The 25,009-nt window shown below is 39.1% G+C and overlaps 1 protein-coding gene across 1 annotated transcript; it reads left to right on the top strand.

Annotated features, from left to right (window-relative positions):
• Positions 1-1,177: 1,177 nt before the first annotated feature.
• LOC137948443 (exosome complex exonuclease RRP46 homolog) lies at positions 1,178-24,010 on the top strand. Its single transcript, XM_068794529.1, has 9 exons — positions 1,178-1,492; positions 2,380-2,499; positions 8,920-9,033; positions 10,227-10,327; positions 22,342-22,362; positions 22,474-22,546; positions 22,623-22,690; positions 22,911-23,043; positions 23,650-24,010. The coding sequence occupies exons 2-9, from the start codon at positions 2,391-2,393 to the stop codon at positions 23,760-23,762; spliced, it is 732 nt and encodes a 243-aa protein (XP_068650630.1). The 5' UTR covers positions 1,178-1,492; positions 2,380-2,390; the 3' UTR covers positions 23,763-24,010.
• The last annotated feature ends 999 nt before the right edge of the window (positions 24,011-25,009 follow it).

Raw genomic sequence — 25,009 nt, 5'->3', positions numbered from 1 at the left:
ATAGTGTTGGCTTGCTTGTCTGCATCAGTTGCGTATCTTTCGCATCTTCAACTCTAAAAAAATTTGGTCACCCTACAGATTTTTTGAGGTCAAACTTGGTCACATTTGTTAAGTTATTTTAGTTCTAGCGTTATAGTATCCTTCTTATTATAGTAATGGTCATCTCTTCCTTTTCATTCCGCACATAACCCTTTTTTTTGGTAACCTTTCTCCTATCATTTTTTTTTTTACTCTCACATAGCTTTGTGGGCTAACCTCATCTGTGTTGCTTAAGTTGGTTCCTTTTTTATATAAATTTGGGCGTTTAAAAGTCCATTGAGACTTTTTTTATTAGAACCCAAATTTTTATCATCATTATTTTGTTCAAAATCTTATGAGGTTGATTTTGATTTTTTATATATATCTCCCATTTTTTTTATTGAGAGTCTATGTTCAGTTTAGTACTGATCCTTAAGACACCTTGATGGAGGAGATAATTATTACAATTGTTTTTCTTTTTTATTTCAAGCTAGAATCACGCTGATACCCCCTAGCATGAGGGAGATAATAGAAGGAGATAATAGAAGGAGAAATATGAAGGATTTTAAAAGTTGAATCAAGCCTGGTCAGTTTTTCTTATTCTATTGTTTTGTATGTATGTGTTCTTCTAATTTGTTTACGTGTAAGAATTCCATTTGTTTATTGTCAATAACTATTATGTATAGGCACCTAGATCCATAAAAAGACTAACAATAACTACCAATTAGTTTATCGACCTTTTGATTGGTTTACAAATTAAGGCTTCCCCTTTTTGCACCAAATCCTAATTTTGAAACATTTTGAAGACCTACAACTTCTAACTTTGGACATGGCATTATGTCAATTTTAAGTTTCTCTAGAAAGGGGTGAAGTCCTTTGCAAGGGTCTCATTTTTGAATTTCTATTCTCCTTTTTTTCTTTTTTTTTATCACGATTGCTCTTCACAGACTTCATATGTGGATTTCAAAGTTACTTGAACCAGTCCACAAGATTTGTGAATGAATAAGATATGTTAATTAAAACTGTACCCAATCTGATCTGAATAGTAGGTAGGTCAAAATTTTCAAACTCGACCTAAAATTGATCACATGTGGATCATAGGGTTCCGCCACTTACTAAGAGGTCCCTAATGTGCAGCCAGCGAAGAAGAAGAAATTTGGTGGCGCAGAATACGAAGAAGGAAATGAAAAACCTGGAGGGAAACATGTTTCCCACGTTTGGTTCGTGAGAAACGTAGAGAGAAAAGAAAGTAGAATGAAAAGAGGGGAAAGGAACTTTGTCAGCCTCCTTCCGCTTGCGGCCCTAGCCTTCATCGACGAACTGAACTGTAGAAATATTCTTCGCTCTCTTCCCCACCACTGATACTCGTGCGTTTTTACATCCCGTTCTCCTATCTCGCAGTTGCCGAGGAGACTCTCACCGGACGATCGGTCATCGGCTTATACGTATCTCACCTTCCCTCCCTCTGCTTCCGGTATTCGTTTTTTCACTATGATCTCATCCTCATCTTTATTCTATGATTAAGCATCTTATAAATTATTAGTCAGTTGTCCTTCTCTCTTTCTATCCACTAATCATGTGATTAATCGTTAACATCATTTAGCCGTTAATGAGTATATCGTGTTATTTTTTTATGTTTTATTTGTGGACTATTGGGTTGTTTTGCACCTTGAAAGCTCGTCCTATATTCCTTTTCATGCTTTTTTATTTTCGGTTGAAGCCACTACTGGGACCATCTATGAAGTGGAGAGAAGATTCTCTTTTAGTTTGATATCATCTGTTTTTTCCACTTTTTAATTCTATCCTTTTTTTTTTTTTTTTAAGTTAATGGAACTGAATTTTAAATTGCTAATTGCAACATTGTCATAGACGGAGTTCCAAGTTTTGTTGGCAACAGCGAATGACAACAGTGAACGACAACAGTGAACAAGCATTTAAACGTTTAATTTTTTACAGCATTTTGTTTAACCCATTTGGAAGTTGAGAGTAGGTGCAGTCTTTGATAGCACTCCCATTTCCATGTAGGGGCACTTCAGAGCCAAAGGAGTAAAACGATTGCCACTTCCACATACGATTTATGCACTTGTAGTAGTATTAGTAACTACTGCACTTAAGTGATCCTCGAGTAAAAGTAACTCATTTTCTTGAACCTTAAACTTCATAGATATCTATATTAAGTATTACTTGGGTTTGCATGTGTTTTATTTCCTGTTTTTAATTGGTTTACCACATGTTTTTACAACTGCAAATTTGGTGAATTTTTTGAGTCACAAAGATGTTCAAATCACCTTTAGAATTTAAAATCACTTAATTGTTTTTGTTGCATATGGGTAGAACTGATGTTTCAAGAACTGAATTTAGGTGTAAATGTCATGATGGATGTGGAGAGAGTTGACGGGCGTTCTCCAAATCAACTTAGACCTCTTGCTTGCTCCTCTAATCTGCTTCACCGGGCTCATGGCTCTGCTCGCTGGTCCCAAGGTACAATTCTCTTTCTCTCTCTGTTTCTCTCTTATGCGCTTCTTTTTTAGTAGAAGTCCCAATCTATGTCATAATGCCTCATTTTCTCTTGAAACAAAAAAGCCTCATTTTCTCTTTCTACTATTTTTTCTCTTCTTCTTCTTCTTTTTTAAGAGTGTGGAAATTTATGAAAGAGAGAAAAACCAAGTAAGCAGCCAAATAGGCCCTGAGGTATAAAGCCAGCTGAGTGGTTACCATTCTCACTAGTTAATCTGCAATGGAGTTCACTGAACTCAGAAAATGAGTCCATGATCTCTGAAGCAAATGAGGATGCCACCAAATTGAAGGGAGCTATTTACATCTCCAATTGTAGACATCATCCCCTTTAGCCCATGGTTTGACTATTTTTAAGTCAAGCTCACTAGTGACCAGGGCCAAATAAGTGTCTTTTGCATACAGTGAAACTATAAGCCAAAGATGCTTCAATATTAGAGTCAGTGTTCCCTAGAGCCCCATAGTAAGTGATAAGAGTGTGCCACATGTAATTGTGTGCTGCACCACAAAAACCAGAGGGCCTTTCATCAAAGTCGAGCTCTAAAAAACTCTTTTGAAGGAGGGGGAGGGGGAGGGTGGGCGCGGCAGGCCATCAAAGATTTAGGATAGAACTGGCTATATGAAGCAATCTTTTGCCAGTTCTCCCTCATTATATTACTAGGGACCTCTTCAAAATTGTTGAAATTTGGAAAAGACTGGGTCAGCAACAATTTCCTGAAGCCACAAGAGTCTATTTTGTTGGCAGGGAATGACATATTTTTTTATATGCACTCAATTGGTCATGATGGGCCACATATAACTTCTGTTTAGAGCCAGTTTTAGCCCAGCATGAGCCTCGTTGATGTCAACCCTTGGGATGACATCCCTTCGAACCCACAAATCAACAGGAATGAGACCCAGGACAGCCACGAAAATCAGGGACTAAAGGCGAGACGCCACAAGAGATCTCAAGACCGAAATCTTTGATAAGTCTGCTTTCAATCGTGATAAACGAGAGGAAGAAGGCTCTTCGTCTCCAAGAGAGGTTCTGCCTCAGCCACAACAGCTATTTCGAATTTTCTTACATGCTGCCCGAGTAGCTAGTCCCCCTCCCTCCTTCAAAAAGGAAAACCCTAACCCGCCTAAGGCCCACCAGAAGCTAGAAACGGGCCATGGGCACAAGTTCAAGCCAAACAGAAATAAAAACAATGACATACAGGCTGCCCAAAGAGCTACATAGGCCCAACACCTGCAGCCTAGTACATACAGAAAAATAGGTCCACATGTCTATACATAAAAAAAAAAAAGAGTCTACACATCTTCTCGGCTCTGGACCTTGTGATCGGCCCATCTGGAACTAGTAAGGGATCTTCAAGACCGGGCCCACCATGGTGCCCATCATTCCCCCTCTCCTCAAGAGGATTCGACCTCGAATCGTCACCTGCACTTCCAGAAGCAGCAACAACAATCTTTTGTGTTGAAAAATCAATCATTGGCCTTCCTTGTGCTCTCACGGCTCCTAAAAGACCAGCCATAGCGACACCAGCAGTACCATTTGGTCAACGTGTAAAAACTGCCTCCATGAATTCATCAACAACTGATAAATACTCCTCACCATCAAGCCGCTTCTCTTGTAACCCAAGGTATAGTGTGTCCTTCAAAAATTTTTGATTATTAGTTCCAACATCGACCAGCGCCGGGAGCACCGTCTGAGGATTCATGCCAGCTGCAGCAACATATAGATCCAGCTTCTCGATTGCAATGCCGATATCTTGAACACCTAAATCCCCCAGGCCGAAAATTCTACTGCCATCTGTGACTACAATCATATCAACCTGTTCAGTTGGCCAGTTGCAAACCATTGACATCATTTCCCCACGATCTGCAGCACTGAAATACATCCCCCTCGGCCTCCTGAATAAGCCACTGTAGTTTTGGCAAACAAGCCCAACAGTAGGTGTATACAGGAGTGGTGCAAATCCTTCAATATTGTCTAACAACACCTTATAGTACATTGCCGCATTTCTGTCATGCATATGCATCGAAGATCCACCCCTATCAATGGATTTACGGTGGCTAGCACTTGTCTCAAGCCTAGAGTTCGAGACTTCACGATCCTGCAAGTCTCTACGTCTTTGAGGCACACATCCAGCCACTACAATACAACCATAGTGTTCAGCCCATGGTTCAATGCAAAAATCTCTTGTCAGAGTAGTAAAGAGTCTCTGCCCGTCATCGACCAAACCCATGTGACTACAAGCAGAGAGCACGCCTGTGCATGATATGTCATTTGGTTTCCTTCTAAATTCTTGCATTTTTGTGAAAAACTCCTAAAGCTTCTCTTCCTTCTGAGCATGGTAGAAACATGTCATGAGTAACTGCACCATCATGTCTAGGTATTGGCAAAGAAGCAACTGCAGAATTTCTTTCTCTGCTGGGAGGTCTTCTGCTTAATGTCATCTCAATGTATTTTGTAGGATACTCTTCAAAGTTGTTGCTAGGAGATAATGACCTTTCAGAACTACAACTAGTACAAATGTCTCTACAATCACTGGAATCCACTTGTGCTGGACAATTTTGGGAAGACTGTCCTGTTCCAAAATTGGGAGTTATTTTCTCCCTCCTATCAGTGGTAAAAGTAAACCCTGCAGTTCATAAAAAAAAAAAAAAAAAAAAAAAAAAAAAGAAGGTAAACCCTGCTTCATTCTTGCCCTGAAATGCATTTTTACTCCCTATGTTAAACTTCTTCAGCTCATCTTGAAGTGTCTTTTTCATGCTGGGCCCAGTCGATGTCTCCAAAACCCCCGCAGAATTTAATTTTGTTGTAGAATACGATGACTCCCTTGGTCCAAACACAGAAGTGCAAGACTTGTCTTTCTTATTCACAAACTTTGTTTCATTCTCTATATTTAGCTTCTTCATTTGGCTTGGGAGAGCATTGTCACAACCTGATTGGTTATTTTGCCCCCCATTCTCCTGAAACACAATATTCATGTTGGCACTAGAGGTCAAACCACTCGAATGATTGGCTCCAAAGTTGAAACCTTTGTCACCTCCTGATTTTCCAAGCTTAGAACTCCCCAGATTAGGATATCTTTTAGCAAACCCACTGCAGCCTGCAGCAAAGTTTGGTTCTATACCAGACTCATTTGCTCCAATCCTGGAATTCAACTTCTGCATGTCATTCTGGAATGTTCCCCCAACACTCTCATTAGGCATGGCATCTGCTGTATCAACTACATGACTTGATTGACTAGCAGGAAACACAACCTCTGGATTGAAACTAGAGTTCCGGAACTTCATGCTTTTGAAGCCCCTCAACTGTCCTGCTATTTTTAAAATCAGTCTTTAATATTCTAGTTGAGTGACTAGCTGTAAACACAAGACCTTAATTAGAGCGAGAATTTCCTATAGCATTACAAGTGGAGCTGCATGTGCTGACACCACCACTTTTTGAATCTGGTCGCATCCTTGACTGATTAACTCTAGCTCCAGCATTGTAATTTTCCGTCTCATCAGAGAGCGTTCCCAACTTCTCACTGGACATTGAGTTTGAACTTGACCACGCCCCACTTGATTGATTTGCTCTTAAAACAAAAGTTGCATCAGCTCCAAAGTGCCCAAACTCAAAACTCCTCAAATTCTGTACACTTTGACGGACCCCAATGTTGGTCAGCTTCAGACCCATGATTGACCCAATTGATTAATTAACTTGGCCATCTATTTTTAACTTCCTCATCTCATCCGGAAGCTTTTTCCTCATAATATTAACAGACGCACCCGACTTCAGGTTTAAGCTCGAAGTCACTTTGCCTGGTTCATTCCCACCAAACACAATCCTGAGAGTCTGTCGAGTTGCTGATCCATTCTACCCCTCATCTCCTCCAACACCAAGTTCAAACGTTCGAACTGTTGTTGCATCGCTTGCGACACAAAGGATAGTTATCCGCTTCATCCTTAGGAGCCGAGTCGCTTTGAAGAGACATTCTCAGACAGTAAACTGCAAACAGAATCGATGCAGAACGGAAAGCTTGATTTCTGATTACTGATTTCAGAATCGAAAATCAAACCAGAAATGAAAAAATCTAATAAAAAACAAAAACTGAACACGAAAAAAAAAAAAAACGAAAAACGAAACAAAAAACAAAACAAAACGAAACAGAAATGTAAATAGAAATAAAAAAACGAAAAACGAAACAGAAACGAAAACAGAAATCGGAAAACGAAAAACAAAAACAGAAATTGAAAAACGAAACGGAAATGAGAACGAAACAGAAACGAAAATAGAAATGAAAAACGAAAGAAAATAAACTTGATTCGGGACCTAAGCTCTGATACCAGATGATGTGAACCCTCGGGATGAAATCCCTTCGAACCCACAAATTAACAGGAATGAGACCCAGGACAGCCACGAAAATCAGGGATTAAAGGTGAGACGCCACAAGAGAAATCTCAAGACCGAAATCTCTAATAAGTCTGCCTTCAATTGTGATATCCACCCCCCCTTTTCAAAAAGGAAAACCCTAACCTGCCTAAAGCCCACTAGAAGCTAGAAACGGGCCACGGGCCAAAACAAGTTCAAGCCCAAACAGATAAAAACAATGACATAGAGGCTGCCCAAAGAGCTACATAGGCCCAACACCTGCAGCCTATACAGAAAAATAGGCCCACATGCCAATACTTAAAAAAAATAAAGAGTCTACACATCTTCTCGGCTCTGGACCTTGTGATCAGCCCATCTGGAACTAGTAAGGGATCTTCTAGATCGGGTCCACCATGGTGCCCATCACTCGTGATCGGCTTAGTCCTTGAACCTTCTGACTGAGTATGGTATTGTGGCCTATGCTGGTTGTGTATAAGTTTAATTCTGTCTATTTTAGTTATATCATTAACTAAGTCCCAAATTTTGCTCGATTGAATTGTATAGTTTGGATCATTTTTGAAAAAAGCTTTTGTTGTGTAAGTCTTTCGGAATGAAACACAAGTATCAATCAAAATGTAAAAAATAAAACAAGAAGATACTTTAAATCATGTGTGAAACACTCAAGATTTCATGCTAGTAGTGGTGCAAGGAACTTTCTTCTCGAACTGATTAAAATTGAGAGAGCTTTTGCTAGGCTGGCACCCCCTTTTTAGGGTCCAAAATTTCCACCTGCGAAGAATGCCATAAGGCTTGAGACCTTAATCATGGAAGAGGCCATTTCGATGCTAAAACCTTGGATGCTATTGTGCTTCTTTCCCTTCTTGAGAGCAACTACATTAGGGAAGTTGCAGACTGTTAAAGTTGGCTTCAAATTCATCCTGAAATGACTAGCTGAAGTTTAGAGACCTTTTTTCAACTAGTAACCATTGGGTATATCTAATATAAGTGAAGCTATTCACACTAACTCTCCCCTTCACCTCTAGACTTGCACAAATGGATAATAGGTCTGAGATGTGGACAACACAAATAGAGTACAAACTAAATGGGGTAAAAACTGGGCCCAACAAGGTAGACGTTCTGCTTTGATATCATGTTAAAGTTAGGTTCATGTCCATCCCAAAATAACTAGCCAAATTTAAGAGGCTGTTTCTCAACTAATAATCATAGAATCTATCTTAACACTTAGTAAGTCACAGACTTCATCTGATGGGCTGCAAAAGGTAGAATCCTCTTTTATTGATCAACTCATTAGAGGTAGGAAAATTGAAGAAAACCACCATGCTACATGATGGTGGAGATGGAATTGTTGATCGTATTCTAAGCCAGTGCCTTTTCACTTTCAATATTTGGGTTGTGTTTCTTAATTAGATGGAATGCAAATGTTGCCTTCTGTCTTCTTTGTCTTCATGAGCACCTTGCAGCTTTCTAGATCGGGAAGATTGGCTGCAACCTTTGGTATCTCTTCGTCGCTGCCATCTCGTGGTGGATTTGGAAGGAACACAATATGATTACTTCCGATGCCAAAGCCAGTCTTTGTGGGGTGTTAATTGAGAAACTAATTCTTCAAATACTGCTCTGGACAAGGGTGATACAGTAATGGCACGGCTGCTCTTATTCCCACCTCGTCTCTTAATTTTTTTGTAGTTTGTGGCTTTACTAATAAAGCTCAAACTTGAGCACACTAAAGGCATCTTGCATTGGCTTAGCTAAGCTTGTTTACAGTTTATCTACACTCCCTATTTTTTGCAATTAATCTAAGGAGAGCTTGAGAATATTTTGAAGAAAATACCTAATTGGTAAATTTAGATCTTTTTGGTGTCAAATGTTACTGTCTGGAAAATTTCATTTGATGTAGGCATCTATGGATGGATGAATTACTTGTGTCCATCATGAACGATCTTTTCTGTGATAAATCTTGGTGGTTAATAACCTTGTTATTTTCATGTTTTATTTATTTTTATATATATTTTCTTCTATGGGTTTAGGAGACACAACTGTGCTAGCAGCTGTTTATGGACCTAAAGCTGGAACAAGAAAGAATGAGAACCCAGAGAAGGCTTCTATTGAAGTTATTTGGAAGCCTAATACAGGACAAATTGGTGAGTCTCAAACTTTGGAGGAGCTATTGCTATTGATTGGAGCTCAATTTTCATGGTCGTGCTCGTTTTATAAATGTCCTTTATAACTGGTTAAGTCTTTGAAATCTTTAACTAGGGTTACATCCTCAGCTTCCTTTGAAATAAAGTGTAAATAGAAACAACTACACATCATATTTGATATGGAATCAGTCCTTAAAGGGGAAGGAAGGATTAAGAGGTATTGTTACATAAATCCTTTGGCTGCCCATGATACAGGAGGGTCATTTTAATTGAGAAATCATGTTTAGAATTAATTTTATGCGCTGTTAGAATAAATTCCAAAGAAAATTTTCTTGTTAGACAATCGCCTGAAAAATCTCACTCCAGTTAATCATGTCTAATATCTGGTTGAAAAAAAGCTAAATAGAATCATTTCAAACCCTACAGCACAATCACCAGCATCTAACTCAGGGTTACACTCACTAGAATCTAGTTTTTGTTTAATATGATCAGGACTTTAGATAAAACTGTATGATACATTATTCTGACTATTGCTATCCATATTGGGTGTATACTTTTAGTTTTTACTATGCCCCCTTTATATCCGTGGGGATATTCAAAATTTTCATGCAAATTTCATGACATGAGAATGCATTCTCTCTTTTCCTTAACTATCTATTTTATTTCTGACTTTTTAAATTCCACTGTTAGGCATTTAGGACAGTAGCTTGTTGATATAAATCTATTCTACCTAATACCCAAGAGAACTATTTAATGTTCCAGAAATGTTTTCAGAGCATCTTCCATTTTTAAAGTAGGATGACTGATACCAATCTGTACATGTAAGCAGGATGTTACCTTTTTTTATTCAGTAATCTAAATATTGAGAACATTGAGAAACTCAATGATTTACTAATAATGCATTACTTCATTCACAAAGAGGAAGAAAAAACTAGAAATTGATGAAAAATGAACCAGTTCTGTGTGAACAATCTGTGCAAGTCTTGTGAATTTTTATATTCACCTTTGCTTCTTTTCTTGTCTTTTGGAGTGCTTCAATGCAACATGATAATATAGAAAAGTGGAAACCTATCTCTGTCTATCTCCTAAAAGGGTAAAATGGTTTATGTGGATCACCTCCAGCTTGTTCATAACTTTTCTACAATCAATTGTTTTAAATTATTAATCCTGTAAATACTTCTTCTATTATTTAGGAAATTTAGAAAAGGAGTACGGGATCATTCTTAAAAGAACATTGCAAAGTATCTGCCTTTTGACAATACATCCAAATACCACAACGTCGGTAATAGTGCAAGTAAGTGTCTCAACCATGTCTTATCATCTCAATTTTCTCTTATTTTATTATCCAATTTAGTTTGAAAATTTTGTTGCACAAGTTTTTTTATTATGAATGTAACATCTTGTTTTGATGTGTAAAGCCTTGTACAAAAGTTGATTTTTAAAATGGTATAGTTACTCGGGTTTATGTCAGATCCGAATAGGATACAAAATGATTAGATCTGTTTTTTCCTTTATCATCCAATCTGTTAGATTGATATTGGCATATGAGGGGGTGAAGGACCTGAGAACATTGGCAAGATTATCGCATCTAATCTTCAAGACATTTCTGGGCACAATGCTGTTATCTCCTTCTGCAATCTTTGTTGTATAAAGAGATTTGTCTAGGTATGTGACTGCTGAGTGGAGCCGAAGACTGTTGATAGTGCTTGATGCAGTACAATAGAAAACAAAAGAAATAATGTTGCCATGTCATCCTGAATGACACCTTTAGTAATGGTTTCTGTTATATTGTGTTAGAGAAAGTTCTCTGCAAATATTTGCCAACAATTCCTATTGCTACATGCAGTTGGAAATTTTTGTCTTGAGGAAGTAAGAATAAAAGCAACTAAATCCTCTTTAGTAAGATAGAGTATATAGTCCATGCAGTTGCTTAGCAAATTTCCACCGATTATTTTTTGCAATAGTTATTGAATTAAGAGCATGAAAGTAAAACACTTAAAACTGAAAGATGAATTCCACTGTCTTGGCATGGATGTTAAACTTCTATTCTCCTTTTGGAAAGGCGGTAAAATATATTGAGCACAAGCTGTAGAATTTAATTTATTTAAGCATTTAAAAAAATAATTAATGTGTCTAGACATAGTGGTGAGATCACCGGGCAATCCAAATTTACCATGTATCACAACAAGTGAGGGTGGAAAAATAAATATGAATATTTTTAGAGAATCTATTGAATGATAGTTTCATCTTTACATTAACTGTAATGTCTAGAGTTTACACTATCTTATTCTGCATGATTAGATCTATCTCTAGTTTTATTTTTATGCAATTTCAGTATGTATATTAGGAGATTTTAGGGTTTAAGTATTTTAAGTGTATAGGGGCATTTCTATAATTTGTCCTAAATCCACTTAATGAAGAAGATGGTGTCGAGCATGACCCCCACTGAGAGTCTTTTTTGAACTCTCTTTCTCTCATTTCTCTGTCATCTCTCTCTTCCTTCTTCTCACTCTCTATTCTTCTTCCTATATCCCTTAATTTTACACTTTTTCATGGTATCAGAGCAGTAGGTTTTGGTTGAAAGACTCTATTCGTCATCAGCTTACTCTATTGAATCCTGTGACTTCCTCGAAAAGGGATTCTTTGAGATTTGTTTTTGACTGGTTGGTAAAAATCTAAACTATTGTATTCTTCTCCTGCCATAACCCTAGGGTTGATGGCTCCTACTGTATATTGAGAAGTTTTGTGGCTGATTACTCTACCCCATGAGGGTTTATTGAGTTGAAATCTACTCCTTTTGCGTTGTGCACACCCCAACATTGTGTCCTTTGCTTGCATCATTCTGAAATTGGTTGATGTTAGCCCTATTTTTGGTGTTTATGTGGCTTATGCTATTTTGATTGCATAGATTTGGATTACACTACTCTTGTGGTTGACGCACATCGCAATTTTTGCACCAACCCTAATTTTCAAAGTGGGGCCTACTTATCCGTTACTTGTACAAGTGTGTGGGAAGTGAAATTATGGTTGAAGTGAGTATCATTTTATTTTGATGGCTGATTCTGGTGAGATTATCACCCTCTTAAGGGAATGTGGAAATTCAAAGGGAAAATATGCAATTTTGATTACGTCTGAGAGACTTAATGGTCAAAAATATCTCAGTTGGTCAAAGTCACTTTGAATACACCTAAAGACTAAGAAGAAGTTCAAGTTCATTAGGGAAGACCCTCTTGTTCCTCTGTATGTTGACTAAGAAGTTGAAGATAATCTGGTGATGACTTGGTTGGTCAATAGTATTAATTCCAAGCTAAGGAATCATATTATGAATTGTGATATTGCTAAGGAGATGTGGGTATCCTTAGAATCTATAGATACTCAGGTGAACAATTTGTCATTAGTTTATGAATTTAATACCAGACTGTTAAGCCTTAAGAGAAGTTAAAGATCCGCTACAAGATACTACAGTGAACTAGTGGGTATACTTTAGGAGATAAACGTTTTCCATCCCTTTACTACTGATGAAAGGGAATATAGAAAACAAATGGATAGGTGCATATTGTAAAATTTTTGGATGACTTGAGGCCAGAGTTTGATGTTGTTAGGGCATAGCTATTAGCCTTAGAGGATGTACATCCTATCCACGACCTTTAGGAGTCTTATGTACAAAGTCTACTATTATATCCTAGGGAAGCAAAGATGTGACTAATGTTACTGTATCTGCGCTAAAAAATCGGGGTAACTTGAAATCATCTAGAGGTCGTGGTGGAAGTGCTAGAGGTAGAGGAAGAGATAGGCAAGGTAGGGGCAGAGGCAGGGATGATAATAGGCCTGCCGGAAAATGTTATTCATTGTCTGTCCTACCATTTTTTTGACAAGTGTTGGGAAAAAATGGAAAACCTACATGGGCTAACTCTCTTGTTCATGAAAGACAAAAAACATCTTCTAAGCCTATAGTGAATATTGTACTTGGGGCATCTGATGAAATGCAATAGCTAGTTCAGCATATGGCACATTTGATTGCTTTCTCATCTTCAACATCCATGGCTCTCTCCTACAACCACTCTGGCTAGTTCAAGTATGTTTGCCCTTCATGTGCGTCTTCCTCCGCTTGGGTTCTTAACTTAAGAGCTACTACCCACATGTCAGGTATGCCCTCTTTGTTTTCTTGTTTAAAAGAGTTTGTTGCTATTAAACATGTCACCTTGGCTGATGGATCCATTCATTAGTTTGAGGAATGAGTACATTAGTTCCATCTTCATTCATGTCACCTCAGTTTGTATTATTTCCCTTAAATTTCCTCTCAATCTGTTGTCAATTAGTCAACTTACCAAATCCATGAATTGTTTTGTAACTTTTTATCCTTCTCGTTGTGTTTTTCAAGATCTCATAATGAGGAGGACGATTGGTTCCGCGTGTGAGAGAGGTGAATTATACTATTTGGAGAGCCATTCAATAGATTTATAGGCATTGCATTCGGTAGTCTCACCTTTATAATAGCATCTACTGTTAGGTCATCCTTCTCCTGCAAGTTGGTTCTACTTTTTCCTACGTTTTCATCTAGTCTTTCCTTTCAATGTGACTCTTGTCAGTTGGGCAAGCATTACTGAACACCTAGGAATGTATTTCCAATTACATTTGAGAAATTAAATTACAAATATCCTCAAACAAATCCTAGTGCCGCCTAGGAGGTTTAGAAGATTTTTGGTACCAATTGATGATGACTTTTGAGTCTCCTTCAACGCAAAGAAAAGTTTGATACCTCTAATCATGTACTTTGCACTGATTATGGTTGGAAGTCATGAATCAGAAGTTTGATTTGTTTTGTCAGAATCATGGTATTATACATTCGTCATCCTTGTGTATTTACCTTGCAACAAAATGGTATTGCTGAACGTAAGAATTATCATCTCTTGGAAGTGGCCTGTACCATGCTCTTACATATGAATGTACCCAAATCATATTGGGGTGATGCGACTCTCATTGCTTGCTTCCTCATTAATAGGATGACCTTCCTTTTTTCTAGATGGTAAAATCCCTATACTGGTGTTAATGCTATCTATCACATTATTCCCATTGTCTCCTCATGTTTTGCACGTCTTTGGTAGTTCTAGGGACAAACTATCTCCATGTGCAGTGAAATGTATTTTCTAGGGATATTTACGTACACCGAAGGCATACAAATGTTTATGTCCTTCTACTAAGAAGACTTTTGTATCTGCAAATGTGACATTTTTTTGAGGATACTCCATTATTCCATTCATTCTCCAGAGATGTGTTTCCGTCCACTACAAGTGTAGAGATTGTTGCCCCCACTCTTGTGAAGGAGGTTCCTAGTATGTCATCTAATGCTACTATAGGGAAACCATTACAGGTATATCACAAACGGCGTGTGACTCAACACAAGACGGTTCCCTCTCTCACACCGGAACATGAACCCTCTTTTTCTGCTGATCCTGAGATAAAGTGATCTACACTTTTCTATTGCTCTTCGAAAAGATGTTCAAAAAGGTACTCGTTGTCCTCTTTGCAACTTTATTTCCTTTGGTTCATTGTCTGATCGGTACAAATAGTTTGCCTTGTAATCGTCCTCTTTGTACTACTTCTTCTGTGTAGGATGCTCTTGTCTCTCTTCAGTGGAAGTAGGTTATGGATGTTGAGATGGAAGCACTACTGGACAGAGGCACATGGTTGTTGTGTGACTTGTCCCCCAGTGCTATTGTTGTTGGTTGTCGATGGGTATATACAAGGCCAATGGATCTATTGAGAAAAACAAGGTTTCGTTGGTAGCCAAGGCCTATATACAAACATATGGAGTTGATGTCTTTGAGAACTTCTCTCCAGTTGCCCACTATCTTTTGTCTGAATTTTGATATCTGTAGCGGTTAACCAGGGGTGGCCACTATGTCGACTTGAAATTAAAAAAATGTTTTTTTTTGTATGGTGACCATGATGAGGTCTATATGGAACAACCTCTTGGGTATGTTGTTAAGGGAGAGATTGGCAAGGTATGCGGACTCAAGAAAGGTATATATGGCCTCAAACAAAGTCTTCGAGCATGGTTTGAGAAATTTAGTTAGGTCATCATGTCCATTGGAGTTTTCCAGAAGTCACTGTGGCCATTCACTTTGTCATGAAGAGATTGTCTGGTATTTTGGTGCTGCTAGTATATGTGGATGACATTATTTTATCTGGTGGTGATGTGACAAACATTGAGGAGGTAAAAGACACATCTGAAAGACTTGGGTTCTTTAAACTATTTTTTGGGCATTAAAATAGCTAGAAGAAAGGTAGGCCTTGTATTGACACTAAGGAAATATAACACAAATATGTTGCAGGAGTATGGGTTGTTGGGTGCTAAGCCAGTTGAGGCTTCCATGGAGGTTGGGCATAATCTTCATGATGGACAGAGTGATGAAGTCCATGATAAGATTGTATGTTGTTGGTTAGTTGGCAAACTCATATATGCTATACTATATCCTTTACTATTAGTGTTGTTAGTCAATTCATGAATTGCCTTGCAAGATTCACTTGGAGTCTGCTCAAAGAATCTAAAGATATTTGAATGGGTCACAACTCGAAAAGGCATTATTCTTTATGCCTCATGATCACATGAAGATAGAAACATTTTCAGATATAGACTATGGTGGATCTAAGCTTGACATGAAATCTACCACAAGTTATTGTGTGTTTCTTGGAGGTAATTTTATAAGTTGGAAGAGCCAGAAAAAGAATGTTCTGACTCGGTTTAGTGTTAAAACTGAGTATAGTCCATGACTCATAGGGTCAGTGAATTGAGGTGGGTAAGATCTGTGGTAAGAGAATTGAATCTACAAAGGGATGAACCTATGACTATGTACTGTGACAATCAGACAACCATATTCATTGTAGGGAATCCACTATCCCATGAAAAAACTAATTATATTGAGGTTGATTTTCACTTTATTCGAGATGTAGTGATGAAGAAGGAAGTTGTCACTCCCTATGTGCGATTTGGTGATCAATTGGAGATGTTTACTAAAGTTTTGGACAAACACGACTTTGGGATATTTTGTAAAAAGTTGGGTCTTATGACTTTATATGCTCCAACTCGAGGGGGAGTATTAGAAATCTATTGAAGGGTAGTTTCGTCTTTTTTCGTTAGCTGTATTGTCTAGAGTTTACACTTAATTCGAGATGTAGTGATGAAGAAGGAAGTTGTCATCCCCTATGTGTGATTTTGGTGATCAATTGGAGATATATGTACTAAAGCTTTGGGCATACACGACTTTGGGTTATTTTGTAACAAGTTGGGTCTAATGAATATATGTGCTCCAGCTTGAGGGGGAGTATTAGAAAATTTATTGAAGGGTAGTTTCATCTTTTTACATTAGTTGTGTTGTTTAGAGTTTACACTATCTTATTTTGCATAATTTCTCTAGTCTTATTTTCATGTAATTTGAGTATTTATATTGGGAGATATAAGGGTTTTAAGTATTTTTATGTGTATAGGGGCATTTCTGTAATTTATCCTAAATTCACTTAATAAAGAAAATGGGGGTCACCATGTTATGCATGCAATAACATTATTAAGAGTAATTAATTATTTTTTTAATTTACTTTATTTTATTTCAGATAAAGAATTAATAGGCCACAGGGGCATTTTTGTAATATTTTATCTACATGGGGTATTTTTGTAATATTTTATCTTGGACCTTGTAAGGGTGAACCCTATTTAAGGGGTAAGACTAATGAAAAAAGACAAGCATTGATTTAGCGTAAACAAGGGTGTGCGTTCTCCTCAAAGAACCTAGGGTTTTGAGTTATCCTCAACGAGCTCAGGGGTGTGCGTTCTCCTCCAAGAACCTAGGGTTTTCAAGCTTCCCTTCGGCTTGATTTTCGTTTTTCTCCTCTTCCTCCCTACGAATCCATGTGTCAGATCCGGGACCATAACAACTGGTATCAGAGCGGGAACACAATGAGCGATTCTATGTCCCAAGAAAAATGGATTGCCACGCACGATCAATTGGAAGAAATACGCGCATGGTGTAAAGCATTTGACGCAAGATGGCGTGCATCTTACATTAAAATTTCTGCAATGGAGAAACTCGCTGCTACAGAAAAGATCATACGACCTAAACTCGCTTGAGACGCTGTCTTGGATGGGCAGAAAGGCCAAGGGCCAGAAAAATTCAAAGTCTTTCCAGCAACGGGGACATCCGAAATTGGGGACACAATTCCGAAGTCGGACTTAGAACGTCCGAAATCAGACGGCGGGGACCCCGATTTTTTGAAATCGGAGGGGTATTCACAACCCCCTTCTCATACGTCTTCCACAAGCAACGCAAACAAATCCGAGACACCTCCCTCTCAGAAAATCGCCAAGCAGAGAAGCCCCAAAGGGGTTCACTGTCGGAAAAGCCCAGCGGGCACCCAACCACAACGCATTTCCGCTGGGTTCCATCGTTCTGGCAACCGGCATGGCGAGGAGAAAATGGGAGAAAGGGCGATGGAAGAAAGGGGAACAAGAACGCCTCTCAGACCATGAGACAGAAAATCCCCAACCAGAGAAGCCACGACGTCCTCCTGTTTGCCACTGGAGAAAGAGGAGGCTCCGTAAGACAAAATTTCGGTGGGATTTGACTTCCGGACACCAACTCTCACTCTCAATCTACCTCTCGGCATAACAGAGGAAACCCGATTTCCACAAATGTGGGGGTAAGTCTCTGCGACCTGTTAATTTCATTCAATCTTTCGGGAATATAGGGGAAATGGACGATGACGGGCAGTTGTATGATGGAATTCCAGCTTGTGTATGAATTCCGAGATGGAATTTTTTAGGGGATGCCGGGATTGATAGAAATTTTTTTTGAATGTTGTTTTATTTTTCTACTGCTGAGAACAATAGCAGTGAGCCTGTTCTTGGTCAAATTGCCTCGATGCTGCGTTCTCCTTCGCAGAAAAGCCTGAGGAGGAAAGTTAGTCCTGGTCAAAAGCTAAATTACAGGCAACAAATCAGTAGATTAGTCATGAGGGCAAAGGCAAAAGAAATTGCCTTCGACCAGAATTCAATATCAGCACTCCAAGCTGGGATTGATAAACTTGCAGATGCTGTAGGTGTAACTTTGGGTCCCAGGGGCAGGAATGTTGTACTTGATGAGTTTGGGAGTCCGAAAGTGGTTAATGATGGGGTTCCAATTGCTCGAGCTATTGAGCTTCCAGATGCTATGGAGAATGCTGGTGCAGCTTTGATTAGGGAGGTTGCAAGTAAAACCAATGACTCTGCTGGTGATGGGACTACAACAGCTTCAGTACTTGCCAGGGAGATAATCAAACTTTGGTTGCTCAGTGTAACATCTGGTGCTAATCCTGTTTCTATAAAGAAAGGGATTGATAAGACTGTTCAAGGCTTGGTAGAGGAGTTGGAAAATTTTCAAGTTGGTGGGAGTTCTGAATATGAGAAGGGTGCCGATGTGGAAAAAAATGGAGATAATTTTTTTTTGGGTGTGCTGGGAATGGTCTTGTGGATGAATGATTGTTCTGTAGCTGGGTTGCACAGTATGTCTCAATTTCCAATTTCTGCTGCTGTGGCATTCTTGGGTTGGACAGGAGAGCCATTTTCCATTTTTAAATTTGCTGCTGCTGTGGCAATGCAGAAATGGACTGGACAGAAAAAAATACTACCTGTTAGCAGTGATGAAGATGAGCAGCACCTAGAATATGTAGAAAATGAAAATGATTCACAGGGTGCATCTATATCTCAGGACAATCAGGGACATGCTGCAGTGATTAATGCTGTTCAGATCTGTGAACACAAGTTGGAAAACAGAAAACTGATAGGTCCATCCTTAGGCCAGCAGCATAGCAGTGTTTTTTGGAAGAATGGAAGTTCCACCTCTTGTTCCAGCTCAATCCAATGCATTGCTGGATTGTACGGAGCTGTTTTGACAGTGCAGAACACAGTGATGCCAGACAGCCAAGGACACAGTGCTGTTGTGGCAGTGAAGAACACATTGCTGCTAGACAGCAAAGGACACCGTGCTGCTGTGGCAGTGCAGAAAAATTTGCTGCTACACAGCCAGAAACCACTGCTGAATACAGTGATGACAGCTTTGAGAGTACTTCCAGCAGTGACTTATGAAGCTCAATTATCTGTTGCTGTGGGCACTACAGATACTCCTCTACACGATTTCGCTAATTCTGGACGAAAAGGGACAGCAACATATGTCATTCCTGTTCTTACTGCATGTGCCTTTCATGGAGCTTTAGTGACTGAGATGACGCTGAATGTTCACAAGGGGACTGTTATACTTGCGGGAAGTTACATGGCATACAACTAGGCCATTGGCTGCCGGTGTATACAGCGATGGAGAAGTTGGGTTGGACAGGGGCAGCCAACCAAATATTTACTAACATGACCCGCAAACTCCTACAAGGACATAGGGACTGGACAGAGTTGGGAGAGACAACCCACTTCAGTCCTACATTTGTGACACAATGGGTTCGGTTGACAGCCAGAACAAGGGAATTATACCTGGAACAGAGAAAATGGCACAGAGGAGTTGGAGCATTACAAATACACATCCTAGGATGGACTGGGCAGCAGCTGCTGTAAGGCCTTCATTCCACTCCACTGACAATTCAACAAGTGCTCCTACAAACTTGGGTGCTACAGTTTCTGAACAAGCACTGCTGCCAAATACTGACAACGATGCTTGCTGGGTGGCTGTTCTCAGTCGAGCAAATCAGCCCCAGCATATGCCAACTGAAGAGGCTAATGGGTTCTTCCACCAAATGATGTCGGTTGTGCCAGTGCAGACAACATCGCTGCTACACAGACAGAAACCAGTGCTGATAAGAGTCGCAGTGCAGAATGGATACACTGGTCGTGCTGCTCAATTTCTGTTTTGCGTTCTTCCTAAGCAGATAAATGCCATAGAGAGAAGGGTTGGGGTCAGCACTAGATGGCATTCGGTTACCCAGGTTGGCATGCGGGTTTGCAGGATGCAAGCATTCTCTGTTGTGCTTTCTGTGGCAAAACAGGTTGTGCTTTCTGTGGATGAGGACTGCCTTCATAATGCATTGGTGTCCGATCGGGCTAAGCGGAAGACTGTTTTCAAGAAGGATGACATGACCACTGCTAGTAACTCGAGCCCAATAGGTGATGGTGCTGGTGCAATCCTCTTTATGTGAAGCTCAGTTGCAGAGCTGAAGGCGTACCAATTCTTGGTGTATTCAGGACTTTTACTGCTGTTGGTGTGGACCATTCTGTAATGGGCATAGGTCCACCTGTTGCAATTTCTGCTGCGGTGATGGCACTGTATGAGGAAGTAGTTCCTGCTTTCGATGTCATGGTACTTTACAATATTGGGGTGTGCTACAACAAGTGATGCTGGCAGAGTTACAGTAGAAAAAAAAATTGCTTCTTGGGTGGAATGCTCCACTTTTGTCGTCCAGAGGGCTGACACAGATACCGCGGATGCTACTTGGGAACAGGTGGAAACGTCAGCATGGGCAAGCAGACCCTACCTTCGAGCTTGAGGACAAACTCTTCTCCCAGGGGGGTGTAATGCCCACAAAAACATTATTAAGAGTCTAATTAATTTTTTTTCTTTAATTTACTTTATTTTATTTCAGTTAAATAATTAATAGGCCACAAGGGCATTTTTGTAATATTTTATCTACAAGGGTATTTTTGTAATATTTTATCTTGAACCTTGTAAGGGTGAACCCTATTTAAGGGGTAAGACTAATGAGAAAAGACAAACATTGATTTAGCGTGAACAAGGGTGTGCGTTCTCCTCAAAGAACGTAAGGTTTTGAGTTCTCCTCAACGAGCTCAGGGGTGTGCGTTCTCCTCAAAGAACCTAGGATTTTCAAACTTCCTTTCAGCTTGATTTTCGTCTTTCTCTTCTTCTTCCCTACCAATCCATGTGTCAGATCCGTGATCATAACACACCAGGAGTCACACTCGATAGGGTTGAGATTCACCTACCCTGGGAGAGTTGTTGGGGACACAAGTATGCCACCAATCACCTAAGTGTATACTTGGAGGCATAGGGCCCCACGAGGACCCAACACTTTTTGATTGGGAGATTATCCTCTTTTCTGAAGTCTTTTTTATTTTTGTTTTATTATTTTTATTATCCCTTAATTTTACGAGATGGACTTTATCTCTTGTTTGGAATTTGAATTTAGAGTTCTGATTATTAATAAGTGTAATCGGGATTAGAGACAATTTCGATAATGAATGAAATTTCTTGTCTCTTGCCTCCTTCCCATTCTTCTTCTTCTTCTTCTTCTTCTTCGTTTTGTTCTTCCTCTTTGTCCAAATTTCTCCCTTCTCTGCCAGATTCCAGCAACAGATCCCATCTTCTTCCCTTAAGGTACATGTAATTAAATTCAATCTGTTCCTCGTCAACTTGGTATCAGAGCCTTACCTTGGGCGTAGTAAAACAATTGAGGAGGTGGAGTGTTGATTTTACTGGCATGACTTGAAAAGGGAAATCGCAAAATTGGTTGGATAGTGTTGGACATGTCAATTGGCATGCGGGACAATTACGATGAATTTAATTAACGTGTCCGATTGTGGATTAGCTGGCTCTATTGAAGAGAAAGGAGGAGAAAATAGAGAAGAAAAAAAAATTGGGAAGAAGAAGAAAGAAGAAGACTTGAGAAGGAAAAGAAGAAGAATTGAGAAGGAGAAGGACGCGAAGGGAGAAGTAGAGAAAACAGAGAGAGATTTATTAATTCATCTTCAAAACTACATCTACCATCCTGTTACAGTCTATTAATAACTAAAATTAAAGTTTAAAATTCAAAACAGATAAGATCAATAAGTAATAAAATCTCAAAAAATCAGGGAAGATAAAATAAAAATAAAATAGAAATAAAAAATTATGAAGTTGGATAATCCCTACCACTATGTGGTGGGTCCCCTTGGCTCAATGGGCATATTGGTGTCCCCACTATGAATGTATTAAACTTCAATCTCTCAAATGATCTCATACTTGTTGTGGCTCTAATGCAATTTTTTAGGAGTGGTATTTCCTCAGAAGTAGTGATTTCAGTCATTGATTACTGCTCATATAGTTCAATTCTGCCCATAGTGTTGGAGTAGCTTCAAAGTAACAGGGGAACAGTTTATATAGGAAATTTCCATCTAAAAGCATTACATGCACTTCTGTAGAAGTTCTTGATCAAATCTTTGGTGATAATTGTTTGCTTGGGATATTTTAGTTACTTGTGGAGATGTACTTGCTTCTTTTGGGTTCATATATGAGTTAGATAGATGACTGTCTAGTAATCGATGTGATTCTTTCAATTTTGCAGGTTATCAATGATGATGGTGCTGTATCTTTTCTGCATTCTTAATGTCTAACATTTATAAGCTTTTGTTCAATTGTAAATGTAGGATTAAAAAGACTTCAGTAATTTATGATCCTTGACCGTAGTTTATTTTAGCTCTTGCCATGTGCAATAAATGCAGCATGTGCTGCCCTTATTGATGCTGGGTTACCTCTAAGGCATCTTGCTGGTAAGTTGATCATAAAATCAGTTTGGTGTTTTGAGTTGGATTATTTATTTCTCATCTATTATCACCAATAATGCAGTTGGAATTTGTTGCGGTCTCACAGAAAGTGGCTGTGTGATTCTAGATCCCACAAAGCTAGAAGAGCAGGTTATTTCTTCTCCTTATCGCAATTTTGGCTAATCTTTCTCTTGATTTTCCTATGTGTGCTAATTGTGGGCAACTAGATCCACGAATTGCAGAATGCTAGTCTTTATGGGCTATATGGTCTAATTCTCTCTTAACTGAAGCTTTTGAGGTTGCTTTAATTATTTTACTGGCTGCTCTTGGGAGTCTGATGGATGACAGGGCACTTTTTGTGATCAAACAGAAATTGCAGGCTTTTGCTTCTTTGGTCTTCCCCAATCCTCCTACATCTGTCCTACCTAAGCAACCTGTACCAGTGCAAGGTGAGCCAATTGAGCATGGAGTAATCACCTCTTTCACACATGGTGGAATGCCAGGTATTCTTTTAAGTGGAAATGAAAGTTCCTCTATTCATGTAGATTTGTATGGTTGCTGATTCTATACATTCAAATATTTTTTCTATATTTTGAAATTGTTAAAAATGCTGATTTTCCCTTTGTTGGGATGGATGAGTATCTAACTAGGTTAGCTGTTTAACATGAAGCGAAATGCTTAATATTTATTGTTTTAGGTCCTTGACTTTGACAAGAGCTTGGTAGTGTATGGCAAAGTCACTTTTATTCTGCCCTCCAAAAGTTGGACATCCTTGGTCCTGGATGACCCTTTTTCTCAACTCATGAGGATATTGTGGACACCTCTTGTAACTTATTAATTCATTCTAGCGTGTTTGCATGCTTCATGGATTTTTAAAACGATAGACCTTATAATCTTCTAAGTTGATTTTGAGATATTTGGTTATTGAAGAAGCGTTTGAGATCTGACTAGGTCATATTAATTACAAGTTTTACATTCTCCCTTAATTTATTCAGTTACTATGATAAAGTATGATCAAGATTATCTTAAAATAATCTTTTATAACTCTCAGATAGGGGCCACATGAGAGTTCTTTTTCATTGTATTAATGTTGTGCTGTTTGTTTGCAGTGGAAGACTATATTAATTGCCTAGAACGAGGCCGTTTAGCAACTGCTAAGATCTTTGAATTTTTTAGTAGTAGTTTGCAACAACAGTTTCCAGATGATGTCAAAGCCAAGTAAATTTCTGACAAGGTGAATTTTTCTCAGTATTGCCTCGGTATGATCATTCAGCATGGCCATGTGTCTTTCAGACCACCCTCATGAGTGGATCAGCTTAACCCTATATGAATATCTTAACATGTCCTGCTGCAATGGGGGGTTTGCAGACATGAAAATAGTTTTATATGTCAACTTGTTATACTCGGAATGTAATTTATTCTGTGGCCTTAAATTAGTTTCACTGATGGAAAGATCCCAAATTTCCCGTAGCTGTTCTTGATCAATTTTGACTTGGATTGATACTTTCAGTTGCCTTGAGTTCATTCACGAAGAAATGAATCAGGGAGACTGCAGTTCAGACCTTAATCAGCCCCACTTTGTAGGCCATATGCATGAAGAACTATAGAGATCCTGAGGTTTTCTTTTGCAGGCCGTATGCATGAAGAACTATAGAGATCCAGACGTTTTCTTTGATCTCCTGAAGGAATAGGCCCCAAACTAGATCGATATCGTTCCTGGGATTACAAAAATTGGCCAATTTGGGGAGTATTTATTTGATCAAACAACTTAAAATCTAAAGCATTATTTACGAAAGAATTGAGACTTCTCCTCCTCTTTTATAGGCTAGTAAAGCAGTGGCTCGTCCAAAGGACGGGCATTTGACGGGCAAACCTGTTGAATAATACGAAATGCATAAGAAGGAATCCACCTTCTAGCCAAGTGGAAATATTCAAGTTGGGAATATCTAGAAAATGCCTCAGAAAGACTAATCAACACAGGCAATTTAAAAATGGAAACAGTGTTAAACCAACATGAAATATACACACAGAGGCTTGATTTTAACGCAAAATCCAGTTTCGTGCAGACAAGACGAAGTGGCTGTTACAATCATTTGATTTTGATCAATGGCAACGTTGAATCCCTGCTCATTCCCTCTCATTTCGTCTCCACCTACGCCTAACTCATTGCCTTGCTCCATCGCCCCTTCGCCTAGGCCATCTGTCGCCTTCATGTCGACATCGCTGTTCGCAGTTCACCGAAGAGCCTTTTCCTAGCCTTCTCTTCCCTTCACCTCTTATTCAAAAATCCTTCTCAGTCGCCTCTCGTTACCTCCTACGCAGTGTCTCCATCGCTGTCGCTGTTCACCGGACCTCACCTCTTCCTTGAAAAACGAAAATCCCTCTCTCTCAGTCGCCTATCATTCTGTCTCATTTTTGCCTATGTTAGCCTTCGTTCCCATCCACATGCGTGACTTCCACACCGGCCCT

The sequence above is a fragment of the Aristolochia californica genome, unplaced genomic scaffold, assembly GCF_029961685.1.
Source record: "Aristolochia californica isolate CCGP_79_NKW_82.1479 unplaced genomic scaffold, dmAriCali1.0.hap1 SCAF_13, whole genome shotgun sequence".
Taxonomy (NCBI): Eukaryota; Viridiplantae; Streptophyta; class Magnoliopsida; order Piperales; family Aristolochiaceae; genus Aristolochia; species Aristolochia californica.
Note: the sequence above shows the minus strand (reverse complement) of the source record. Positions and strands in the feature narration are given on the sequence as shown.